At 39.8% G+C, this 18,845-nt stretch overlaps 1 protein-coding gene across 2 annotated transcripts in view; it reads right to left on the bottom strand.

Moving 5' to 3' along the window:
- Positions 1-18,845, bottom strand: part of lrfn5a (leucine rich repeat and fibronectin type III domain containing 5a) — a 115,480-nt gene that overhangs the window by 22,131 nt on the left and 74,504 nt on the right. For both annotated transcript variants that reach the window (XM_023431589.2, XM_087170006.1), the window contains 3 exons: positions 2,236-2,459; positions 811-939; positions 518-698 (listed from right to left, as the gene is read on the bottom strand). In XM_023431589.2, the coding sequence (XP_023287357.1) occupies positions 518-698; positions 811-939; positions 2,236-2,432 (507 nt within the window). In that variant the 5' untranslated portion in view covers positions 2,433-2,459. The remainder of the gene's footprint in view (positions 1-517; positions 699-810; positions 940-2,235; positions 2,460-18,845) is intronic.

Raw genomic sequence — 18,845 nt, forward strand, 5'->3', positions numbered from 1 at the left:
AAGGCTTCTCAGCGTGCACACTCATGGTCAGTGTCACTGTTTTTTCAATCTTTCACTCTTGAAGTTCAGTGGTGATAAAAATGTTAAAGCTGAATTGGAGTGTTAATATGATTAAATACATTTAGAAAACCAGTTACCTGTTATTGCAACTGTATCGCAACTACTTAGTCTTTTCAAGATTCAAGAATATAATAGGAAGCTGTGACATTGAGATCACATAAAAATTGCCTGTTGACTGACAAAAAGCACTAATATGATTGTAACTTTTAGCAATGAAAATGAACCGACATTAAAAAACCTCAAGTGAGACAATCAATGACAAGTGTATATAGGTCTATTGAACTGTCTGATAATGGTCTCTCTTCTGTCAAAAAGCCCCTAAGATCTTTTTATTTTATTTCTAAGAAATGGCCAAAAAGGTTTTATGGCCACTTTATTGTGCTTGGAATTGGCTCTTTTTTAAAGGCCTCCAGCTAAACAGGTTTGAGAGGCTGCTGCAGTTTAAGGAGATTCTGACCTGGATGGCCTCCCAAGGAATAGAGTCCAGATTGTTGTAGCTGAGGTCCAGTTCTTCCAGCGCCAGCAGGTCGTTGAACGCTCCCTGGTGGATCAGCACCAGCTGGTTGTTGTTCAGAATCAGGTGGTGAAGCTTCGACATCCCGCTGAATGTATCATTGCCTATCCTCGTCAGCCGGTTACTGTGAGATATTGAAGGGATAAAAATCTTTTTTTAAACATCCAGATCTTTGCAGCTTTGGAAAAAAAAAAACTACAACACCCATGATTCATCAGTCTATGTCTTAGACATACCTGTTGAGGTGTAGAGCTCTGAGGTTTTCCAGATCGGCAAAGGCATGAGGTGTGATGTAGGAGATGGTGTTTCTGGATAATGTCAGGTCTACCAGCCGTGTCATGTTTGCAAAATCTTTCCTCTTCACACTGTGGATATAGATGAGTTTATTTAAACAAGTGACAAACATATATCACCTCTGATATTTCCTCCAGTACTACAGATAAATATGTCAGACTATTCCTTTAAAAAATTGGTGTTGCATGTTTGTTGCTCCTTTATTAGTGTTCAAATGCACGCTAGACTTGAAAGAGAACATTTTAAAGAAGAATTCATCCTAAAACAGAATTCACGTGGTATTTCTTTCATCCTGTGGAGCTCATTCAATATGAACAACTCTCTCCAAAGGCTACAAACCAGAGAACCACGGCATGAAACTGCAATGCCATCAGGAGACAGCCTTGAGCTGCTCCATTGACTATGAACCGACTCCGACTTACTCTGGGGCCCTCGAAGAATGTGCTTTCTTTAAACACCCAAATTAGTTTTATTTCATTCTGGTGCCAGAGGATAATGTGCTCGTATCCCCATAAAAAGCACCCTGGGTGATGCCGCTCTGTCCAAAAATTCTCCGACTTATTCATGTTTGCTGGAGGAGCTCTGGGCGCTGTTACATCATGACATCATAGATCACTCTCTGCAGTTTAGAGGGAAAGTTGTTCACTATCCACGACTCTATAATTCATTTATTTATGCCAAAGCCCTCTGTATTAGCAACCCCACTATGTCAAAGCTATGGTGTCTTTGACATGAATGAGTCAATATTAAAGGTCCCATATTGTTTTTTGATTATAAAGCAGGTCTAGGTTCTGTTGTGCTCTCTTGTGAAAGCATCAAAGCGCTCAGTCCACAGAGAAATGCACACAGCCTGTATTCAGAAACTGAGCCTTAAAACCAGCCATCAGGACTTCTGGAACTTTGTGATGTCACAACAAAGCAGTCACCGCCCTCAGCCATGCCCCAGGCCAAGCCCACCTGGATGGCGGGTCCCACCATCCAACCTTGCAGGATGTGGTTTCTCTGAGTGTTTTCCGGTATGTTTTTATTAGATCACTCAAAAAACAGTCATCCAGTCAGAAGATAGGCTCTGAGCCTCGTCTCTTCTGATTGGCTCACCGACCTGTTGTTACTAGAGCTCCAGAGAGAAGCCTGAGAGAGGACATGTACAACTACATTGAGATGGTTCTTCTAATATATCTTCTTAAGGATATCAACACTTCAAATAAAACACATAAAAAGTATAAAATATTGGACCTTTAATTTCTATATGAACACTATCTAAAAAGTAAAAACTTCAGTAGGGTAGTAACAATAGCAGTATCACTTGCAGAGTGAGTGGTAGAAAATACTAATGTTGTTAATAGCATCATGGAGGTGACTGTTACCTTGTGACAAAGTTGTCAGCCAGCCGTAGCTCCACAGTATGCCTGTCAATGTTCGGTGGTACAAAGAGCAGACCTTTCTTGGCGCAGAGGGTTGCCAGGTTGGGCGACAGGATCTGACATACGCAGCGCTTTGGGCAGATCTGTGCCCTCACTGCCATGGCAACTGCCAGCATCACACACAGCAACAGCCTCTCCATGGTAACCACCCCACCTGGACACAACACCTGAAAAATGAGACAGACGGACACAAAGAGAGAAATGGAGATGAAGCCATACTGGAAATAAGATACTGCAAAAAACAAAACAAAAAACAAAACAAGAAATGGATAGAAACACATTCACCATTTTATTAACATGGTCTTTTAATATCTTTCCAGTGTTTCTGCAAAGTCTTCAGGCAGGAGTGCAAGGAAAATTGACTAATAGACAATTTATCATACACTAAACTTTCTTTTGTATCAACTAAACTGTATGCAACTTTCAACGCAGAGAGCTGTATTGAAAGCTGAGTGTTTATATTGTAGATAGGATGATAAGAACCACTTAAAATATTGGTCATATCAATAGAATTCCTTATTACATACACAGTTATTACACTTCGTAAGTGTAGAGATTCTAACTCTGATAAAACTGCTAATGAACAGACTTCACTAAATGAACCCAAATGTCTCACCACCAACTTTTAGGTATCACTAATCAAACCAGGGGAGATGTTTATTAGTTATTCATTGCCCAGCAGCATAGCTGTGCACGCACACACACACACACACACTCTCACATAAATATGGTGGAGGTGAAACAGAAGTTGAGGTTTTACCTCAGTGAACGTTTCTCACACTTCATCATATAAAAAAGGTGAGCTGGAGAAGAAGGAAATGAGAATGATGTAAGGAATGTGGTGTAGTGCACCATTTCTAAGTAAAATAAAAAGTCAAAATGATGAAGATCAGTTATAAGCCATTAATATGATTTGTTTTTTTGCACTGGCGGCTGCCACTGCTCATGCTAACCCTGCAGTTCTTATAGCTTTTCCAAACAGGAAACATAAACCTGACCATCTTCTTCCTTTCTCGCCAGAGCAGATTTCTTGGAGAAGAACTACCAGACTTAAGTTGTTCATAGAAGTAAAATCTTTTATGTTCGCACACATCGCCAACAATCTGTCTGTGGGACTCAGGCCCAGGTCAATTTCCAAAGACATGAATGATAAACAAGAATTATGAATAAATGCACCCTATAGAAATTATTTTGAAAAAAAATGTAATACATTTGATGCAACAGAGTATTTATGGCAGCGTATGTGGGACCGCCTAAAAATAAACTATAAACATCACGTTAGCTGCATTGAAGGAACATGTGACCCAGAGCAGTGGTGTGGTTGATATTTTGAACAGATTTGGAACAGCAGCAGAGCTCTGTGGCAGAGAGGAATAAGCTATATCAGGCTTTGCATACACAGGCCACACATGTTATTAGATTAGAGATCATAAAGATGAGGAAAGACTACAAAGACACAAAATAACAACTGCAAAGAGACACAAACTGAGCACAAGAAGACATAAATCAATAGAAATAGATGAAAAAACTATCATTAAGATACACATATTGGTAGTTTTGGTCTTTTTGTTGGATTTATTTACGATAGGAAAAATATAAATATGACCAGCCTTATCCTTTAATGCTGCAAACCAGTAAACCCGATCTAGACAAATACAGTTGCTGTAATGGTTGGGTGTCAGCTGACTGGACTTTGCAACATAGGACAGTATAATGCCTGCTACATGATCACAGGGTGTTTGGAAATCAATTTAGTATCAGTTTCAGTCATTATTACTTTCCCTGTCGCTATCTTAATTGAGTCAGTGTGATAACACTCTGCTGCAGGTTGATATAAGTGCTACATATTCATATTATATCAAATCACTACCCAGGTCTGACTAAGAAGCCATTCACCTGTCTCCGCTCTAACTTTGCGGTCCTCTCTCTATATATCTCTTTCATTTCTTGGTGTAATTACTGAGCTGAAATCTGCGGCGATGTCGGAGGTCATACGATCCCTGCTTTTCTTTCCCTCTCTATTTGAGTTCAGAGAAAGAGGAGCAGAAAGACAGAGCAGCAGCTAAATAGAGTGCCGGATGACTCATATGCACTTGTGCTACATAGAGAGAGGGAGAGAGGGAGGGGGAGAGAGAGAGAGAGAGAGAGAGAGAGAGAGAGAGAGAAAGAGAGCTCATGACCCTTGTGACACGAAAGCAGATATCAGCTCATTAATTAGACTGAGAAATGACTGTAATGAGAGTGAATGAGTGAGAGAGACAGAGAAATGGAAAGGATTCGAGGGAGAATTATCAGAGAGGGAGAGAGGAAAAAAAGAAAGATCAGAGAAGGAGCTAATTAAAATGAGTGCTGAGGTGTGACAGGAAGAGGGGGGAGCGGGGACGAATTTCATTTAGCGCAAGGAGACGAGGTGGCACAGATGATGCCGGCGTCACATTGTTACGCTTATACACGGCGCTAAAACTACATTGAACATTCGCTGTATAGGAGAGGATGTTTGGGATATAAGTAAAACATGTGGAAATGATCATTTTCACACAAACTCCTCCAAACACAAGTTAGTGACTCGGTGTAGTGCGAGGTGAGACGCGGGACCGGTGGAATCAAATGGAATGGCGAATTAACCAGCGGGATTATGGGTAAGGAAGACAAATTAAGCTCTGTTTGTAGTGGTGTGTAAAATACGATTCTGTTTCACACATGTGCAGCCTGCTTGATCCACCTCTTTGAAAGCCTTCCACACTGATACCCCAGTTCCCCGAAGGTCTGCCATAAAGCCAGTTTCACCCCCCCCCGGCTCGCTCACTGATGAACAACTGGCTTCTTGGCCGACTCGAATGGATTCTCCACACGATCCATATACTGAAACTGAGCTTAGGCTGCATTCAAATCTCAAGGGGGATAACCAGTGGAACGGCTTGGCAGTTAAAAGCGACGGCTTGGAAGTATTCACACATTCAAACTCTTTTGAAGCTGCCAAGAAGCCGCGATTGAAGATTTCATTGGACTTGTTGCTCCTGATCAGATTTTTCACACTTAATGCACAGCCAGCTAGCCGGTGATACATTTGAGGTCATGTGTTTTATAGGAAACGATACAGTTAAGTAAATAAAAATCAGGCAATTTCATTTTATTTTCCTGTATTTCCATGTTGGAAGCTGTGGTAAACAGTTATGTAGGGATTTCTCTAAATCTTATGTCATTAGCTTAGCTGTGGTTAAAGGTTTCAGGCAGGTTTGAACTTGTGTTGTCGAGAAAAAAATTACTTAATCTGCTAAATCCCAATGATTTGGATAAAACTGCATCATTGTGTAATTACACTTAAAAGGTGCTTAATTCATTTTTGACTTTAGAGACAGGGCTACAGAATTATTCAGTAACCTGAGGCTATAACACAGAAAAGATGTATTCTACGACTAATTACCAATGTAATTTGAATTCAAGCTAATATATCTGACAGCTTACTGATACTGCAGATTGTGAGGGAAGAGAGTTGTAGGATTTACATTTGTTTTTGACTGACAAAATGACTGCAAGTAATCTATATAATATAAAACATGCACTATAAATTGATCCAGTGGTATTTCTAAAGTCCATCTTCAGCAGTTTGTGATGTGGTCGGCTGAACTGGAAAATCAGAATGCTGAAACCATATTGCCTTATTTCCATTTTGCAAGTGCATGAACAGCATTACTATATAACGTTCCTCTGAAAGAGTTGCTGGGCTGATACAGTTATAGAGTAACTTTTTCCTGTCGTTTAGCTGGATTTCAGCCGAATCTTTGCTAAATGGCAGCTAAGCTAGTCAGATGTGAAGTGACACAACAACAGGCCCATGGTGGGTCTAGTGGGTCAAGTCATTACGAACTGTGTTTAAACCTATATAAATAATTCTTTCAAGTTCTGTTGGACTTCCCAAAGTTTCCTATTAAATTCCAGACTTACTGATTTTGGATGAAGGATATTCTAAAATTTATTTTTCTGTATGGCAAAACCACAGGGGATCTTGGGTTGCAGTGTTAAGATCACATTGCCTCAATGAAGAGTTGGAACAAGCTGAACAGAATATATGGTGTTACAAGGTGTGAAATATTTCAACATTGAAGCTATTTAAAGGGGAAAAGTTAAATAAGGTGTTACAGTTAGAGGTCCCATATTTTGCACCTTTCCAGTGTTTTATTTGACGTGTTGATATCCGTAAGAAAATATACATGTGGTTTTAAGCATCAAAAACCATCTCAATGTTCTTTTACATCTCCTCTCTCAGTCTTCTCTTTGGAGTTCTAGCAACCACAGGTTTGTGAGCCAATCAGAAGAGGGCTCTGAGCCGTTCCTCTGATTGGCTGGAGAGAGCAGGCTCTGAGCCTCTCTTCTGATTGGCTGACTGTTTTCTGAGTGATCAAATAAAAATAAAGCAGATTTCAGGTAACCACTCCTAAATCCTGCAAGGTTGGATAGTGGGTGGGGCAGCGGCTCAGCTCCTGAATACAGGCTGTGTACATTTCTCTGTGGACTGAGCGCTTTGATACTAGACCTGATTTATAATCAAAAAAGACATAGAAATCTCACTTTATATAATGGGGCATTTAAGATGGAAAAGTATTTTCTGGTTATTCTTACAACTGAAAGCTGAAGAGAAGAAGTGCCTTTTATAAGGGTATTCATCTCTGACTGACTGATGTGAACAGTATTGAGAAGTAGAAACCTTGTAGCCACTATATTTACCACATGACATGAACATGGCAGCAAACATAGGAAACTACTCTGTCTTCCTAAAGTGTCATCCAGCGGTTTGCAGGCCTCTTTGTTGAGGAGTGTCAGGTAGTTTCCTATGGTACTTGTGCTGTTAAAATAGATTAGTCATGTCAGAGTTAGGAAAACACTTCATAAGTTAAAGTGTTCTCCAACAGTCTCAGAGCGCTGTGCTCTTGTTCAGAAGAGAGACATTGTTTACTGAAACATTCAACTGTTCAAACAGCTGCAAAACCCACAGTGAACTACAACCTCAACAGATTTAAGTGACATCGAAAATTAGATCATTACAGATACTGGATTTCATAACAGCGTCTGTCTCACAGCATTTCTTTTTCGATGACTGTACGGATATTTGAAATACAGAAGCTCATGCAGATTTTTCCTTCATTTGTTGGATTCCTGCTGGTTGCAGCAGAATATAGTAACATGAGATTATTCTACTGCACTACTGCACTACTACTACTACTACTCTCCATCAGTTCGTTTGACATGGAGCATTTGCTCTGTTATATTTTACTCAGCTATTATGGAATATGTCATACAAAGATTAAGATAATATTTGATATTTGTTATAAAATAGGATTATTATTATAGGATTGCTGATTGAATGCGGATTGTCGTAAATACATGTACAGATAACGTGTCTCATTTTAATTCTTTTATACATCCTATACATCTCCTATACTTAATCCAACTTCAAAAGGATAATCTGTGATGCAATGGTAGAGAAAAATGATAACCCAACCACCACACTTTAAAGGTTCCGTTAAACTGAATTACAAGAAAACATCTTTTGTCTCTCAACCTTATAGTAGTTTATAACTGCACAGGTAATTTTGGCTTTCTTACTTATATCTGGGATTGAATCGTCCTTTTAAAAAAGGGATTTGGATTTAAAGGAAATTGTAAATGTTGAAATTTTCATGTATTTCCGTAAACCTGTAGGTTTAAAAGATGAGGTTTCCCCTCATTCCCCTACTCTCTTCTCCCACATTTCCAGTCCATCTTCACTGTCCCCTCATCAAATAATGGCGTACAAATGCCCACCCCAAAACATTGAAAATAAAATAATATGTATGCATATACAGGTATAAATATGTGATTTTATTGAAAGCCATTGTGGTGTGATTGTTTTCTTAACTGTCGCTTCACTGAATGTGAAACAACAACCCGTGTTTTCTAATCATTTACTTTATTTATGAGGTCAAATCATTTCTGTGGGGCCTTTAAATGGCATACTGGGAGTGTTTGTGTGTGTTTATTTCTAATGTGATACAATACAAAGCATTTGGGACACTGTTAACCAAAAAAATGTTTGAATCCTTTTGTTGATTTCACTCATTAAAGCACCTCAGTATTGACGGGCGATGTGCTTGACGTACTGCACATATTAAGAAAGGATTTCAGACAGTCAAAGACAAAGTGTTTTTTACACTCGCTGCACAAATTCTAATTCACGGCATGGAGATTATAGTATATCGCTCTGGCCGCTGGAAAACCTTTTAGCTCCTTTTTATTTTTTTCAAGCAAATTAATAGTTTACATGGTCTTCTGTGCCTTCAAGCATGTACCTTGGTTGTTTGTACCAGCATCTAATGCATAACAAAAAAGCACCAATGCCCAAGCCACTTAACAAACCCGCTGCCTTCCTGTAGCTGCCACTCTCTGGCTCTGTTTGTCCGTGTGTCCACCGGAGTAAACCTTATGCTTAAGCTAATGGCTTTACCCACTTGAACAACAGGGGTCAGCAGCTGCCTAAATACATCGCAATTACTCTTTATTCAATTAGTTCACTTTAAGACTGCTGCACTGAGCACACGCACACTCATCACACACACACACACACACACACACACACACACACACACAAACAAAGCCCTGAAAACCCACAACGTGCCTATATAATCACATGAGCAACCAACCGGCGACACAGTCACACAAATACACACACAAGCAGACAAGTAAAATGAATCCCAACAACAGAAACTGGACTCTCATCTGCATGGGTGTTTTGCATTCAAATCAGAAGCCAAATATATTGTGTGTGTGCTTTTGAAAAGGCTAAAACAAAGAAAAGAAAAAGAAACCTCCCATGCTTTGTTAGACTTGCTATCCAATACGAGATCATCACCGCTCAAGGGAGAGGTTTTTAGGTTTTTAGTGAACCGTCACTTCCAATCCATCCACTTTACTTTACACTGACTTGCGAGTCATTTTGCACATGCATTTTTTCATTGCGTTGAGGCTGAGGAATCCTTCTTTAACCTGCCCCCCCCCGTCACCACCTTCCTTTCATGACTGAACTGAACTTAATGGATGAAATCAAACCAATCAAAGGCAGATACAGCCAGCCGGATGATTTATAGGTGCACATGAGCCGCCAGGAATATGAGACGATCACCGCCAAGGTCAGTCTGCAGTGGAATGAGAGAACACACAGATGGACACACACGCACACACACACACTCTTAAAACCCTAAACACAAACGCACATATATACATATATGACAGTGCACACACACAGCAGTATACATTAGATATACATCAAGACAAACATGGACTACTTGAGTATTGATTCATGCATTATGTATATGACTGGGAGCAGCGAAAGAAAAAAAAAGAGAATGAGAGAAAGATGTGTAACAGGAGATCTTGGCAGTAAGAGCCTACCAGTGGTACTTTAAGTGCCTGATTCATGGGGGGTGCTGTGTAATATCTGGTCTACAACGCTATTTCCGCACCATTACATCACAGCACTATTTTTCACAACACGCCAGAGTGCATCCATCACAGGCTATCAGATGATATCGTGTTCACAGGACAATTTCTATGGCATAACATTACTATCACTATCCCTCAAAACGCACACGAGTGCCTATATCAGCGCTGCTGAAGAGGATCTGATGTAAAACGGTTTCTGAGCTCATTGTTTTATGAGCGATCGAAGAGTGGTGGCGCCATTAAAATACATAACTTATCTTTTAAGATGTTAAACAGTACATATGTCATACGATGGGATAAAGTCTCAAGCTTGAAGCTATTTCAACAGCATTACGCCATCTAAGCTGCACTCTGGTACTGACAGAAGAGTGCACGTCATGGGCTACAGGAAATTAACTAACATAAAATACTTTTTAGATACAGTAGCAGTGTAGGGATGGAAACGGTGGTGTGTTGACTCCTATGCAGAGCGAAGCAACTACACAAATATTGAATGGATACCGAGAACTTTTGCGCAGAGATTCATGTTTCCTGGACTTTTCGTTTCGCACCACGAGTAGGTTAGCGTCTTTGATTCACCGTTAAACTATTTGATGGGTTGCCTTGTTGACGTTAGTGTGTAGGTGATTGGCACAATGCCGGCTATCTCTAAGCTCCACCAGCTCATTCTCGCCTTCATCCAATCACAACCTGACACTCTGGCCTTTAGCCAATCACTCGTAAGCTGTCAAACTGTGTTCTCGCTCTCTGCTGTCATTCCGCTGTCATTTCGGCACCGTGAAGATTATGTGCCGCACCTCCACCACCTCATCTGCGGATGCCTGCCCATCTCAAATCGAACCATCCGATCAGAAGTTTCCCTCTTATGAAGATGTTCCTATCTTTGATTTCCATTGCTCATCACCACCACCACCACCACCACCAGTGTCTTGGCTCCGGGGGAAGTTTCCTCTAATTGGAAGCACCTTACCCCTACGGATCATGGTGATCCACTTCCTGCCGAGGACTGAGCGCCTTCTGTTCACCATAAATTCCACTCTTCTTTAAATCTCTCACTCTTTTCTTCCTCTTATTAGACTCTCCTGATTGTTAAACAATCATTTTTGCACTTCCATGTTCTCATGGCGTTTTCTCACTGTAGACTTGATCAATACAGCCCACAATATTCCAAGTAATGTCCCATATACAACAGAACCTACATGCACACAGCTGTAACATGTATAATGTGTAGCTGGTAAGTAATAATCATTGTTTACAGCCATAAGTACAGCTCTAGGGCCGTGCACTGATCCTCTGCAATGCTCTCTTAAGGTTAACAGGCTTTGTGCCTGGTGTGTGTTTTAGCTGGGTGCACAAAACAGATGCACAAAAGAAGCATTCGTCACAGGTTTAGCCTTTGCTAGAGTGTAGTATGAGACGACTGAATCCCTTTTGAAATGCCGCATTCTTTTGATAAAAAACTGGTTTGGGATTTTGGCGTTTAGCTTTTGCTTGAAAAACAGACACACTGCGATCTCAACCGCACACAAACAAGAAGCAACTGAGGACTACAAGCCTGAAGTTCAAAACATAGAGGGTGGTGTGAATGCAGGAGAATGGAAAGAAAGGGATCGAAGCAAAGACGGGTCCACTCCAATTTCATCCATTCATTTTTGGTACCTGGCTTTACTGTTCAGAGTTGCAGGGTCGACTCGAATTGAAAAGTTTTATCTTGGTCAGAAAATATTAGGTATAACAAACACATATACACTATACACTGGCACAGTCCACATAGATTCAGTGTGCGCTGTTAAAGCAAATGTTCATTCACTGTTTGTGGTTATAACACAGTAAAAAAAAAAAAAAAAAAACACAAGAAGAGAAGCCAAGAGTATATTTTACGCAGTTAAGCTTCGATACATTGGGATTCACAGGCGCAATTAAGTTGCTACAACAAAATCCAGTAGTGTGTCATTGAACCCATAATGCTCTCTGTTTTCTACAGCTGCAGTAGATCACACTTTTCAATCCAAAAAAAAAAAAGCTCCAAAGGTTTTGCGAGGAAATGTACCAACAAACCCAGCGTCTCAGCAAGGTCTCACTGTGATTACAGCTCTACCATACACCCAAACAAACCTCTCCAGGGTTAAAATGACTGCTGCAAACCAAACAGGTGTGAAAATGCCTCGTGAGATGTTGGTTGTACAGAACAACAACGTCTTCTGTAACACTGCGGTGAACAACCCAAAGCTTCTGTGTCGTTTTACTTCCTCGTATCGAACACAGAAACGACGGAGCACAGTGAGGGCCTTCTTAGAGTCACAAGTGATCATTTTCCTGCCACAGACGTTTTAATCCTCTCAGAGGCATAGAAGTGTTTGATGTTAATAAAATGGCACCGTTTTTTTTTTCACCCCGTCATCCAAACTGCCACATCGCAGAGATACATTCACATGCTAGAAGCGTAAAGATGAGGGTGCGATATGTTCCATTTCTGTACCACAAAACAAAAATCCCATTAATCTGTCCTGTCGTTACAAATACATTTTGTTCTGATACACATTTACACTTGGGGAAGCACAAAGCAGATTTGGCATTTTTAATATACAGATGGAAACACCGCCCAAGTCCCTTCTGAGACCGAATCTGCCAAACATACTCCGCATTCACTCACAATTCTGCATCTTCCTGTCTCATTCACACAAGAAAACACCCACAGGTCCCCACACAATTCACTCCCACACAGATTCTAGAGATATTTCAACTTTGATAGTATAGGAATAGGGATTCTGGACTGACTATTTGGACAGGATAACATTCGTATGTGCGTGGCTTGTGTGGCAGTGTTTTGGCATCACTGAATATTGTGTGTACACTCCTTTCCGCTGCTTTTCTGAGTATACAACAAGTATTCAGATTGATTTCAAACTTTGACTGTAACTAGTTCTAATTCATTGCATTGAGATTTAATTTTCAGAGGCTTAAATCAGCTTTAAATCTGGAATTGATCAAAGCGATTGTATTAGAAAATGGTATTTTGGGTATTTTCTTGGAGGCATTGTTTTGTGCCTTTACTTGACAGAGAAAGTGGAGAGAGACAGGAAATTCAGGAGAGAGAGTGAGGTGAGACACTACAGTAAGGAGTCGAATCAGGGACTCAAGGCTCATTATGCTCAAGTGATATAGTACCACTCGGCCATCAGGTCACAGTATACACAATTTTGTAGTAAATGAATGTGGCCCTTAACAGTTTGTTGACCTGTAAATGCCCCCAATCCACTAACAGACCTACATATTCTGCATCTGCTATAAATACTGTGTACTGTAAATGTAAATATATGTGAATGCAGCCTATTTTAAGCAGTTTAAAGCCCATCGGGAGAAAAAAAAACAAGTGTGCAATTATGAACAAACTAAGCATAAAGCATAAGGGATGACAGCCTCAGTGAGTAAGAATATCTGATAATCAGCATGTACTGTAGCTCTCATGAAAAAAACACTGAAGTTAAGAAAAGGAGAACTGAGAAATTCATGAAAATGTGACTGAATATAAATTGGCTAAACTGAATTGACTAAAAAGACTACTAGAGATACACAGTGAGGGTTTATTTTCATAATGGGCTCTCTAGGGTGAAAAAAGTATTAATCATGAACTGGGAACGGGCAATGAAAAATTTATTTAAGTAGTCTAAATTGGGTCAGGCTGTTTTATATTAGAATATATGAGAGACAGATAGTGACAGTAATGGACTGAAATAGAGTAGTAGAGAAAAGAGATCATATAAGACTGACAGAGAGAGAACGAGACAAGGACAAGAGAGGACACCATGTCCATTCAAGTGTCCAGAGGATTTGAAGCAAACTTTTGAAAAGTCAATTATTTGTAATGGCACAGTTTAACTAATATAATCTATACATATTTCACATAAGCAAATGTACAAAACTGGTATTTTGATAGTAACATAAAATTGGAAATGGAAAATGCTAAACAACTAGTTTGTATTGGTTACTTTATATTATTTTCAAACCTTCAAACTGATTTTTCTGGCCACCAGGGGGCAGCAGAAACAAGCAACACTAACATTTCACCATCTTTTAAGTTGATAAGGCGAACTTGTTTGCTCATCTACACATTCAGCAACATAAGCATCCATTTGGACTCTGGCTTTCTGGCTGCCTGGTGAATAAGTCCAATATCCACTCTCTTTTAGCTCCTTTTTGGTCTCTACCAACTCCTTAGGGAAATATCTAACTCTTTAGCTGCTAAATGCTAAATGCTAACTGTTGCTGTCTATTAGGTGCTGCTAAAATGTCTTTATGCCGCCACAAAGGACAGCTAAAGAATGAGCTGAAATCAACTACAAAGCTGCAGATACATAACACTTCTCTGTAGGGTCATCATTACAAGCAATGCCTCTCATATTACACACTGTAGCATATAATTGTTATTAGTTGCTTTTAATCTAGACATTCCCAAATCTGCATCATGCGCTGATGAAAAAGGCTGGTGTCATTTAAGCAGCTAACTTCAATGGTGTGTGGTGACACATTTCCCATGAAAAACCATCTGTTACATTCTCGTGGTTCTCCTCAGTATCTGCCGTCGTAAAAAATATTATCACCCAGTTTAACTTGCACCTCTTCTGTGATTGGTCAGTTTGGGAAATGTGACAGCAAATTGCTCGGAAGTGGCTGCACCAAATAAGGGTAAGTGCCTAATGGACTCCCTCATTTGACAAAGGCTGACTTTCACAAAGTGGGACTATTTCCTCCTCCATAAATCTAACAGCTGAAAGCTCCGCAGTTTGAGACATCACATTATGCTTGATTTATGCAAAAATATTAGTGTAATAAAGTGCTTATTTCAATAAAGGTTGTAGTTTTTTTGCACATCAATCACAGTCATTCACTAACACCTGGCTTGTCTCTCTCCTAGTGGCTGTGTGGAGGCACTGCAGTGTCACAGACAGCCTGTAGGATCATTCGCTTGCCTCCACTCTCCAGTCCTGCACAACTGTGCGGGGAGCTTAACATCTCGCATTGTGTGACACTGTTTGAGGAACAAACCCACTGCTTACATCGCTGTCGATGTGCGTTTGAAATTCATAATTAATTAGCCATTTGTGTATGACGACACAGTTGTGTTACCCAGGAAATGTTTCTGCCATGCCAGTAAAGCACATTTGATTTGAATGGATGCAGAAAGGGAGCGGGAACGAGAGAGATAGAGAGAGGTGGGAGGATGACAAACACTTTCTATCATCATCCTCGAGGCAAGAGGAGGCTGCATGCTTACATAAGAATACACACACACAGAACTCAACACAAATACGCATCTACACACGCACGCGCACGCACCAACTCACAAAGATGTTGTTTTTGTTTGTTTATATGCAGACCAGTAAATGGGGTTGGCCAACAGAGCAAGGCATTGTGGGAGGGCATAGCAAACATATTATGGCATTAGGTTGTAATGACACATTGTTAGTTCACATGTGTGTTTGTGTGTGGTGTCTGAAAATAGCCCGTGTGACTGAGCAACGGGGAATGTTGAAGCATAAATCTTTGTCTCTCATCTCTGTGCTTGTCTTTCTCTCATTTATCTTCTATTGTAGTGCACTGCCACCCCTGACAGCAGATATACAGGAAAGTGTGAGGGAGAGAGATATTGCAGCTGAAATGATCATCAGGAAGCAGCCATCTTTTCTTTTCTCAACAATTATAAATAAAGGTAGGAAATGTCTCACAAGGAAACCAGAGTGTGGTAAATCTCACTGAAAGGAAATTTCTTCCCAAACGTTTCCCCAGCTCACTGACTTGCCCTTCACATCTCAACTATTGACTTTTCTCTGTGTTAGTGCGGAAGCTAACACGCATACAAGACAATCCCCAACAGCCCCTGTAGTTCAGCATGTTACCTTGAATGTGAATTACTTGAATGTTTTATTGGTTGAGCTAGATTTCCACTTGAAAGAATACAGAACCAGACATCTAATTTGTACAGATGAGGGCGACGGTCTTATTATTTGAAACTATTCCAAAGCTGGTAGCTAATGCATATTTAACTCTAAAGTTCCTTAATCACATAGAAATCAAATAAACTGTAATCATCCTGAGATAGTTTTTCAAACTCTGTGTTGTGTTACCTTTTCCCCAGTCAGTGCATGTTGAACCACGGTCAAACTACATTTTTTTCATATTATTTTCAGTCTTCATCACTTACTGTGCCAAGAATTTATATATTACATGCCTGTATGTTGCTGGAAAAGATTTAAAGTGATAGTTGGGGTTATTTGATTTATCCACAGTCAGTGTATCACCTGGGGTAGGTCTGGCTCACCGTGCTCCTGATTGGAGAAGCAGGGAGAACCAGCACAGATGCAGAGTAATGTATTGCTGTGGATGGGGAATGCAGAAAAAAAAAAATTGTTTTACCCACCTAAAAACATGCCCACCTCAAAAAACAATATCAGTTTAAGTGTATGCTACATGTGTCAAATAACACAAACTATCACTTTAAAGTCTGTTTCTTTCGCTACAAACTTATTGAAATACAATAAGAAAACATTTTTGCATTATGACAATAACCCCAAACAAATAGCCAGACTGGTACAGTAGATTTACATGCACATTGATATTTAACTATTATTCCAGAAATGACAATAATTGGAATTTGATATGGGTTATGTGAACAACATATTCCTTGTGGATATTCCGAATTTGGCGATTATCTGAATTGATCATTTTCTGAGTAAGACGTCGGAAAAGCAGATATTATTGGGATTTTCAACGCGTATATGTGTGCAGCCCATTTGAAATTTGCATCTCAATTGGCTTTGTAATGGCAGTGTGTGACACACAGCCTCTTGCCTCTTTATACAACAGATGGTATGGCCCCTAATGATGTTTCCTGGAGACTATGCTCATATTCTACACAACTACTTTCACAGGCACTGGAGTCACCAGGAGGTGGTTGGGGTCGACGGCAGCTGTACAAAGCGCAAGACTGTTACACCGCAGACCGGAGTTCGCATCCGCAGTCCTGTCTCTGCTTTGGGTTTAGGCAACAAAAGAACTTTCGTCAAGCTTATGGAGAGATTGTGGTTTTAAATTAAAGTAAACACATTGTCAAACGGAAGTCACTGTGAGACCACAATATTTCTGTAACCTTACCAATGTGCTGTGTCTAAACCATTAAAAGGTTTAACAATGCTGCAGTCCCTACAAATGGATATTCTACTGCAGTATATTTTGGCAGAAAACAAATTCATTGTCATTGATATGTTCAGTATCAATGTGTTTGCAACTTACTTAGCAAAATACATAAATTAACATTTCTCATGCTGTTAATAGGAACGTAATCCGGTCGGAATTGTTTCTTTCAGTACGTATTTGCTAATGCAAATGAGTTGTAACAAATAAATAGACATGTAACGTAAATAAATGTATTTTTGATAGTCCTTACCCTCTATTTCTTTCTTCACTACAAATGACACTGTAACCTTTAAATGAGCAGTCATTACTGATGGCAACATTTTGAATTTATATATTGCCTTCATTTCCCAACTGTAACAAGATTCCTGGTGAAGTTGCCTTTTTCTCATTTGCACACGACTCAGTAATTGCCACCATTACTTTTTTAATTTATAGTCATTAATTTGTCATTAATGGGATGTAATTTACCTTAAATTCCCAGGAGGGGATCAGTCAGAACACAATATTGGCAGCTCCGTCAATAGTCAGCGCTCAGCATTGGCGACCATAAACAGGAAGGTTGATTACCGATGTCTGGCTAAGTAGTATATCACCTCCATCTCCTTCCCAATGAATTCTCTACTTGACATCTCTCTAAGCTAAAGTAAATAAATAAATAAATCATTTATTCCTGAATGCAATAATGCCCTGACCTTTACATTTAGTTGCTTGTAACGCTGATGACCTGGGAACTTAATCTTTATCCAAAGCACACCTCCAGTGGTTTATTAGAATTCAGGCTCTTCACTCATTTACCGCTATTTGTTGGCATCAGTAGGAACTGTCCATCTGTGGCTCAGGGGGACACCAGTAACCACAGTCAGGTCCCGGTAAATGGATAAAAGGGAAGGTAGGAATACATCTAGGTACCTGTTACATAATGTTTCTTTATATTTTTGAAAGGTATGATGGAGAACATGAAACCACTGACAGTGTCGTTGTAACTTTATTGAGCTCTTTCCCATTCGTAAATCTGTTTCTGTCACCAAAAGTGTCTACACGTTGTAAAAAGACTACTCCCAAAATGAAGTAGATATTTGCTTTTGTGCAATTGATCTGCCAGTTTCTGTCACCATCATACTCCTCTCCCTGTCCTCTTCAAACATGTTCATCTCCTCTGATGATATTCTGTTTTCATTTTCCATATCTTCTTTTGCCTTTTTATTCATTGTGTATATATCCTTTAGCACATACAGTACAGGTCTAATACAGAAATAATGAAAGAATGGCATTCACCACCGATTATGTGCATCAGTTAATAAGAGCTGTCACTGCTTGACTTTAGGTTTACTGAGTACTAATGGGAAATGTCTGCCCACCTGGAGCAGGAGCTGAATCTATACTTTCTTAAATGTGTATATTGTGTCCTTTATAGCACTTGTGATTTCTATTACTGATATATAGCAGGTCATATACACAGCTAATGCATCAGGTCACTTTAAAGTGTATTCAGCATTCTCAACAGCACCATAGAAACGCAACACTTTCTGTGAGAGCATTGATAAAAGTGTATTTCAAACACTCTTAACTTCTTTGATCCATTGTTGTCAAGAAACCTGGTTAGGATTCCTGGTTAGTAAGAAATAAGACTAGGTCATAACCTATGGCTCGACCACATCATGGGTTACTTGCATTCTGCCTAATGTCAGCTGGTTTCACCCCTTTATCGGTTTGCTTATCTCCTACTCTCTGTGCTCACATATACAGTGTTATATATACAGCTGAATGCAGATGCTGCTGCTCTGCACCGTTAGATTCCTGACTTTATTACAAAGACATCGTCTAACAAAATCACCACGAGTTAAAGACATCAGCTGTGTTGTCATTTTGGTTATATTTACTTT

Source organism: Seriola lalandi, unplaced genomic scaffold (assembly GCF_002814215.2).
Source record: "Seriola lalandi dorsalis isolate HSWRI2012SDOR001 ecotype SW California unplaced genomic scaffold, Sedor1 jcf7180002054925, whole genome shotgun sequence".
NCBI lineage: Eukaryota > Metazoa > Chordata > Actinopteri > Carangiformes > Carangidae > Seriola > Seriola lalandi.